The sequence below is a fragment of the Pempheris klunzingeri genome, chromosome 8 (assembly GCF_042242105.1).
Source record: "Pempheris klunzingeri isolate RE-2024b chromosome 8, fPemKlu1.hap1, whole genome shotgun sequence".
NCBI classification, from domain to species: domain Eukaryota; kingdom Metazoa; phylum Chordata; class Actinopteri; order Acropomatiformes; family Pempheridae; genus Pempheris; species Pempheris klunzingeri.
Genome location: NC_092019.1, coordinates 4797631 through 4806241, shown reverse-complemented (window position 1 = coordinate 4806241; position 8611 = coordinate 4797631). Strand labels below are relative to the sequence as shown.

At 42.5% G+C, this 8611-nt stretch overlaps 1 protein-coding gene across 1 annotated transcript; it reads right to left on the bottom strand.

The window, feature by feature from the left end:
• Positions 1-1572: 1572 nt before the first annotated feature.
• On the bottom strand, positions 1573-5144 carry id4 (inhibitor of DNA binding 4). Its single transcript, XM_070835689.1, has 3 exons — positions 4378-5144; positions 3753-3818; positions 1573-3007 (listed from the first exon to the last, which is right to left on the bottom strand). Exons 1-2 carry the CDS (start codon positions 4753-4755, stop codon positions 3771-3773), a joined length of 426 nt encoding a protein of 141 aa, XP_070691790.1. The 5' UTR covers positions 4756-5144; the 3' UTR covers positions 1573-3007; positions 3753-3770.
• Between the last annotated feature and the right edge of the window lie 3467 nt (positions 5145-8611).

Below are 8611 nucleotides of genomic sequence, written 5' to 3'. Positions count from 1 at the left end.
CATCACAAGGAGAGTGCTTGTCAAGGGCAGCAAGGCCCGGCTCTCTTACTGTGGACTATAAACACACACAGGTGGCCAGCATGGCCTGCTTATCCTCTGATGGCCACGGTGGAGCTGGGTGTCTGAAAGGTGTCTGTAGCACCCACAGGGCGTCTCTGTCGCTGGGCTTGTTGGTGTCAAACAGCTGCTTTAACCCGCATTCAGCAGGTTGACATGGGAACAGCTAAACAAGGGTCAGTGTGTCTGCAAGAAAAGGCTGCAGCTCCATGGGAAAGACGGAGGAAAGGAAGGACAATCACTGTAACTAATAACTGTGAGATATCTACATGTGTGGTGTCAGAACAGTTGTTTCTGACAGCTGTCTACTGTAGGTGAATGTCACTGCAGTAAATGTATTTAGATTACATTTCATAATTATTACATGATACTTTTACATTTGAACATCAGGGAAATATTTGAAAAAATACAAGGCTGCAGGAGGATGGTATTTTGCATTTAAGATTTTTTAGCTTTTGAAAGCATCATAAATCATCAGTGGTGTAATATAAATCAGCCTGTTTTTATGAAATCTATGAAGCATTTGAAACATTTAAGATCCAGCTGTTTCTACTTGAATGCTCCCATGAACCCGATGAGGCCTTGTGCAGAAACCCTGCAAGTTTATTTCAGCTAACAGTGTGAATATGATTTTCAGTTGTTTGCCCCAGCGAATATGAGTTTGCACTTCTTCCAGATCTTTGTATCTGTGAGCTCTACCCACTGGCAATGCTCGTAATGTAGGAAGTCATGTTGCTGTTTTTCTTTTCTCATCCTAGGTGACTCTGGGTAACACCTAAGGTAAAGATTTAAATTTTAGATTCACCTGAATGGTGTGAATTTTCCATTTGTGTATTCATTCTGCAATAATGATTTGTCAATAGAAATATAATTCTATTAAATTGTACTTGCTACAGAGGCCTATTTAAGCTCTACAGTGTCACTGAAATGAATAAAGGCGGTATTATCTGTTATCCTACAAATGGCCCATTGTGGGTGTTATTTTTTATTTGGCTGTTAAACAATTATATTACTGTAATACCTTATTTGCCACCAATTACATGCATGCATTTTCTTTAAGGAGATAAGCTGCAATTGGAAGTCTACCTTAAACATTGTAAAATAGATCATTCCACATACGGACATAATTTGCATTTGCAAGACGATGGATAATGTTGCTTCCAGCATTTAAATTGAATGACACCTGGTTAATAGTTTCACACGAATCCGACCTCTCGGCTGTCACTGGTGCTTCTGCAGCCCTGCTGAAGCTCTGGCCATGTGTGTGATGGAATTAATAAAACAAAAAGCTTTATCCCTAAATCCTGTAAAACAGGTTTAGGTGCTTGAATGACATCTGCAACATTTTAATATTTTTATCCACCCGTGAAACTCTCATTCTACATTATGTTTATTTTAGCAGCGTTAGCCTGCACCTCCCTCTCTTTCCTCATTATTTCATGTGGCAGCGTTGCCACTGAAAGCAATTTTCAAAAAACAAAGATGCCCCTTGAGAGAAAACTTGAGACGACACAATTCTTCCTGGAAACTTTAATTGTTTTGACAACTCCTCACAAGCCAGTGAAGGTCAAGTTCAACAGTGCAGTTGACAGTAATGTACAAGTGCCCTCTCGCACTGGCAGGAGGGTGGTGAGGTAAATTCGGTGTTCAATGTCATGAAAAATAAAGGCTTATTTTCTCTTTACATTAACAATGGCTGCTGGAAATCATTTAATATTTACTTAAAGACATTGCCTGTTTGAATCCAATTGGTTGTTGTCCAAAAGGAGTTTGTTAATGTTCACATGTTTCATCAATTCATAACCAAAGTTTAATGATTTCACGCCGTCAATCATTAACTTCTCAAGGAGTAGCTCTGACTGATCAAATATAACAGAGACCTTGTTTTGCAGTGATTATTTTAGGGTATTACATTGTAAACACTGTCAGGAGTGCTGTAACTCTCAGATTAATATTTTCACAAGAGTACAATGTAACAGAATCTAATCAGGCTTTTTTTTTTTTAAAGATCAAACAGCAGACCGACCTATCGCTCCAAGCGGGTCAAAGTTGTCATAGTTAATGAGTACAAAACAATTCAGGAGAAAGCTAAGCAGGGCAAATAATAAAAGAACTTGTGTTGAACTCCACCACATATCTACACAGGGAGGGCTGCTTCAGTGCACATTCAATACCTCTGCAATGAGCCTGACATGCTACATATTAAACTAGTCCAAAAAACACTGCAAAGAGTTAACTGATATCATCATGTGAGGACATTATTGGCAGAGCATAACCACGTTCATTCACTAAAGACTTAAAAGTGGAAACACAATATTTACATAACAACAAAAAAAGGTTTTAATAAAAATATCTTATAATTACAATAGGCTATTTTAAGCATATAAGTCTTCCTTTCACATACTTTTATAGAACATTTGTTTCTCTATATGTACAATCTTAATTGTCTCGAATCAGAATTGTTCTTTTTTACAATATCAAACATTTTAAGATTCCAGGGATGACATCCCTGTTCAACACAAATCATCTATTTTAAACAATAGATGTCCAAAACATGTACAATGATTTTCGCAGTTTAGTAAAGCTTTAAACTGGAGTCATTTTAGTTATTCTTTAAGCACAATTCACAAACAGTTTTCATAGCTGTTGACAGAAGGGGTTTCCAACAAAAACTTCTCAGCGTGGGGATTCCATATTTTCACTCTTTTGGGAAAATTTCAAGTGACAAGAAGTAAAGTTACAGCAACTTAAACAGGAGGAAGGAGAGGGGGATGTCTACACATGGATTCCTTGTTCAAGGGAACCAAAAAAGCTGATATGAATAGTGATTTTATTTGGGTTGAATTCCTCCCAGCGGTTTTGAAATCCCCTTGTGATTGTGCCTCCAGTTGGGTGTGAGTCCCTGGCGAAGCTTTGCTGGCTTTGGAGCGGCTCTGTGCAGCCTGCACACCTGTGGAGGGGATGAATAGCAGCGGGGGGGTGAGCTGCAGAGCTCCAGACTGACTGGCGCCACCGACAAAACAGAGGCCATGCTTGATCAACAACCCAAAACAAACCAGGTCAAACAACAACCACACAGCTCCTCAGGCTGTTGGGCAAGGCTGACGACAGGCAGCTGAGACTCCCACAAAGACTGCAAGAGTGTCTTACTGTAACACACACCGGGTTCCTGGTTTTAGTCTTATCCAGGTGTGTTTAGATTCAGTGCTATAAGCCTAACATTAAAGCCAGAACAGCAGCTTGAGTGGAACTGTGAGGGACAGGCAGAGAGTGAGCGAGTGAGTAAGAGCGAGTGAGAGAGGGAGGAAGGAGTGTGTGTGTGTAAGAATGAAAGAGAGGGCAAGCTGAGGTTTTAACCCTCTCTTCTTCCCAGATTGCTACACCAGTGACAGTTATTGCGCAAAGCACAGCTGCCTCTGAGGTTGGTGCCAATTTCATGTTCCTCAATTATTATTTTCCCTGACATCTACTGGCCTCCCCAGAGCACTCTACAGATTGTCACTTTACACCACATATAGACTACAGTAATCAAGTTAATGGGGATGCTTCAGTGATCACCGCTTCTGGTGTTTTCCACTGGCCACATGTGTGTCTGTGATAAAATAAACAGCAACCAAACTTCTGATTATGAAGAAAAAAATAAATAAATAAAAAACATTTCAAACAATGACTAATGGTATTTGAAGTCAACTTACCAATGCAGTGCTTAAATCTCAGCGGCATAAAATAGAGTCCTCCGGTTTTTTGACTATTGACGTCCTCTATAAATAAAAGAAGAAAAAGAAACATGTAAAACGATTTAGCTCCCATGGATAACACCAAATAAATGCAAGGCCCCAAAGCCCTGCAAAATAAATGATATACAGCAGAGCAGCAGAAAATTAGCCGGCTATATCTCCCATAATAAATTCTCTTATAGCCTATTGAATAACAAATTGCCCTTATTGTGCGCAGTGGAGTGGGCTGCAGGCTGAGGTACTTCACCAATCCTGGGATAAGGTGGGCCTCTGACACACACTCTCATTATCATGCAAATCATAAAGCCCGCAATCAAGTGCGCAATCTAACCCACGCCAAACGCGTTTATTGCGCATGATTTTCCAAGGCTGTGATGTGAGGTGTGTAGCATTTTGTTCGGTTCCTGTCTTTTTTTTTTCCTAACATTGAAAGGACAATGACACATAACGGGGGTGACGCGCTTTGTCTGAGTCTGACTGGCGGACGGCAGTCTGGCACAGGGAGGTACAGTAAATCAGGGTCCCCCGGTAAGTCCCGGTGGAAACGAGGCATGGAGAGGCGTCTCCGCTGATTAAAGCTTACCTGGTGGTGGTCAATGTTGAGCACCGTCAGCGGTGTCCGGCTGGGGTTGGAGACTGGAGGAGGGCAGGTCCCGGTCCGCTGTGGCTGTTGTTTATGGAGAGAAGGGTGCGTCTCCAGGGCCAGCTGCAGGTCCAGGATGTAGTCTATGACATGCTGGAGGATCTCCACTTTGCTGACTTTCTTATCCTGCGGAATGGTGGGCACCAGGCGCTTCAGTCGGCTGTAGCAGTCGTTCATGTCGTACTGCAGGCAGAACAGGTCTTCCTCTTCCATCCTGCACCGGGCGATGTTGAGACTCTGCTTCGACAGATAGTGCAGGGAAAGCTCGCTGCTGCTGGAGGAGGAGTCCTGGGGGCGGACTGGAGTAACAGCCTTCATCTTAGATAACCAACGACTCAGAGAGAGAGGCAGCGAAGAAAAAATCAAATAATTACACTACTGGTAGCAGGAGGTATGTGAGATTATACCACGGCGCTGTAAACAGGGCAAAAGCTACTCTAGTACAGCAGAAAATTAGCGAAAGAATAAGATAAACCAAAAGGCGGAATTCTGGTCTGTCAACACATCCCGTGGAGCCTCTCAGTTCCTCTTACTTCAGCAGGCTCGGTGTGAAAGAAATGAATAGATTTCCTACATTTATAGAGGAGAGGGGAGGCGCCAAGCCAGCCGGCTGACAGATCAGGGAGAGAAGCTGGTCAATCACCGGCAGCCCGCTGCCCACCGACCCCACAACGGAGCCGAGAAAAAGGCGTGTCTCGTTCTGTGTGCGCTGCGGTGGGCTGCCTGTTGGTAGGAGAGGTGTGTGTGTGTGTGTGTGTGTGTGTGTGTGTGTGTGTGTGTGTGTGTGTGTGTGTGTGTGTGTGTGAAAGAGAAAGAAAGAGAGAGAGAGAGGGGAGGGGGGGCGATTTAAAGCAGTAAATTGCGCATTGCCATCGCTGTACAAAGGAAAAAGTCTCAAGTATCTTCACGTCCATCCGCGCAAGAGGATTTTCTGATTGACCCAGGCAGAGGTGATGGTGTATTTGCACAATTCACCAGGCTGATTAACGTCGGATTGCATCTTTAGTGCCGTATTCATTGATGCGTAATTACGCACAGCTTCGCCGGTATTGATCACCTCTGTGACAGATGATCCGGAGCAGAACCACCTGCTTAGAAGAAGAAACCTGTCTTACCTCACTGGGAATTAAAAAAAAAAAAAAAAGTAATATGATTGTAGTAAAAACAATTTAACTACTCAATAAATATAAACTGAGCAGATTCAGGATAATAATAAAAAAAAATGTAATTCTGTTGTAATGCATTTAGAACTGCGTTTATATCAACGTATGTTTTTATGTTTCACATAGTTAATTTAATAGTTTTTGATTTTATTGTAGTCTATTCTAGTCTTGTCTTGATACCTGTGTTTCATTATTAGTACTTCATAAAAGGAAATGGGTTCTCAAAGACATATGATTGTAGCTCATCATCTCTGATTGAGTAAATTGTTATTATGACTACATACGACAAACATTTTCATTTTCACAGCTCTTACTGTAGCTCTAGGGGAGCCGGTACAGGCCAATTTGGCAGCGCCTCCTTGCCATTCCTTACTCCAGCTGTGTGTTATTGTGCCTCCTACATTCCTCCGCTCTCGGGGACGCGTCGCCGCTCCGCTCCCTCCCTCACTGCCGCCTATTGAGTCGCCCCGCCAGGCAGACTGCCTGGCGCCACACATGGGGAGCTCATCCATTCACTCCAAACTCCTCTCCTCCTCTCTCCTCTCTCCTCTTTTCTTTCTTTCTTTCTTTCATTCTTGCCAGGCAGGTTGCCAAGACAGCATGGAAGCTACACTCAGCTTCAGTTCAGTTTCAGTTCAGTGTTTTCCATCCAGGATGCATGAGGGGGCCCAGAGGTCTGAATCTAGCAGGGATGACACCCACCTCAGTGCCTCTTTGGAGGTTTAATGTCCCAAACTTTATGGGAACCACCACAGTCTCTTCAGTCATGAATATTGAAAGGCTTAAATGGCTTTAAATGGGTATTTTCCTCTCCTCTGTTTTTCTGTCTTCCTCCCTCTGTCTCTCTCCTCCTCTGTTTTCTGTTGCCATGGGAAGTGGCTGCTCTGCTCAGTAATGTGTGCAACAATGTTTGGTTCAGGGACATCTTCAAAGGGGTCAGTTGTATGAATCTTTGATGGTAGCCTTTCCACTCGCAACATGGTGCGTGAACTCTCGCCCATGACAAGCAGATGACGGACTGGGCCTGAGAGAAAAACACCGTCCTGTTTAGCCTTAGCAGTGACTCACTGTGTCCCGCTAATGCTTCCATTTTGACCATTTATGTCCATAATAAAACAAAAAGTTGGAGATTCTTCACAGAATTTGAAGCTTTTATCTTCCCCACTGAAGGCTAATGGGTGGACAAAACCTGCTGCCAAATACAGGCTAGTTTTTTTTTCATCTAAAATAATTCATTTGCAGATTCCACAGAATGAAGCAATAACTGACCAAAGACTGTTTAAAAAGTAAAGTTCATCTTCCTGCACCTGTTTTTATGCACATTTTAAATCTCGCCGTAGAATTTGGAGAGAAAAAAAAGCAGATGTGGAGCGATGAAATTAATCAAATGATCACATTTATACATGAAACACCCAAAAATGCTACATTTGAATCATGTTTTTCACACAGATTTCCATCATTTGAGGTCTGACTCCTTTAACTATGTCATCAACTGTTTATCTCAGAGTTTTTAACTAACATTATACACACTATATGTATACACTGTTGTGTTAAAGTTTGCTGTATATTTTGATGAAAACTTGCAACATTTTGCAGCCAAATCTATTGATTCCAAACTAGTCACTGTGATAAGCATATTTGCTTGCGGGGGCAAAGTAAATCTGCGCAACTTTATTCACATCAAATTCAACTTAAGTGAAGTAGTTTGCTAAGAATAAAATGCCGGGGGGAGTCAACAGAAAAAATAAAGAAACCGTTGTGGCTGATAGCGTGTTAGTGGTTAGCTAACAAATAGCTCCACAAGTCGCTCCTTCACCACCAAGCCTTTAGAGCCGCATATTTCATGCGGACGTGCAGGTGAATTTTGCCGTATCCCTCGTGTGACTGGGCCTTAATATAACCTCTTCCTCTTCTTTTGTCCAAGTATTTGTGGTTAATTAAGGTTCAAGGAATAACCTTGTTAAAGGCACAGTGTATGTTGTGTCCTTTGTGTGTGGCTAGTGGGTGTAAGCAGGAATGTAAACAAGGTGCACTTTGCCTCTTTGTGCTCAGTAACCTTGTTATATTCTATTCTTGTCCGTCTTTAGCCGTGTACCCAGTCAATGATGCATAGATCGACCTCAAGTTTAACACAAGCAATAATTCAAAGTTGGTCAGAACAAAGGAGGAAACATGAGTGTGCATTATCTCCTTGCCCTTCTGTCTTTGTGTTTGCTTTCTTGTGCTTCCTCTGTATGTACTTCTCTAATTGTGGCCCTTCTGGCTCTACTTCCCTAAAGGTTTATATCGGTGCTGACAGGGGACTGGAGCCTGGTAACTAGAGACTCATTACCCGATAAGCCTGATAGGTGAGGCTGTCTGTTTGTTGTGGCTACACAGTGTGGAGACAGAACTTAACCAGTGTGCTCCGTCTAGCGAAACTGCGTGTGTGCAGTTCAGGAGAGAAGCTGAGAAAGTCTTCGTAGTCTTCGGTGGTGGGCCAACAGTGCAGCAACCACGTACAAAGTGGAAATTGCGTGGTGGCCACATCTGTGCAAGAGGTTTCCCTGGGATGTGGTTGATGTTGCGATGGGTGGTGACACATACACTCTCAGGTGACAGAGGTGGCCCAACACCTCTTAGTCCCCAGTGATATTGAAACGGGGGATAATCTCACTGCATCGAGCGTCTTATGATGGCAACCAACAAGTGATTCTCGTCACAGCAGACATTTTGGCTTGTCAAAGCAGGAAAAGCACAGGTGGAACTGATAACATTATTGATGGCCGCATTCCATTTAGGTTAGGTGGATTGGTTAGTGGTTTGGATCTATATTTAGGTTGAAGGGATTTTTTGGCTCTGTGAGGGTGACATTAGGGTTTTGGAGAATTGAAATAATCTTCAGAGAAAAGAAAAAATAATACATTATATGAAGCCACAAACTGCAAAAACACATCCCAGAAAATTCTTAATTCAAGGCATCTAGGTTTCAGAGTAGATTTTAAAAATTATCTTTATTTCCATGGGCTAAC

Excerpts from the sequence above, each read along its gene's own strand:
- id4 (XM_070835689.1), bottom strand. The coding sequence starts at position 4,755 with ATGAAGGCTGTTACTCCAGTCCGCCCCCAGGACTCCTCCTCCAGCAGC. Across the intron at positions 3,819-4,377 it reads TCAACATTGACCACCACCAG|AGGACGTCAATAGTCAAAAA; the intron begins GTAAGCTTTAAT and ends TTTTATTTATAG.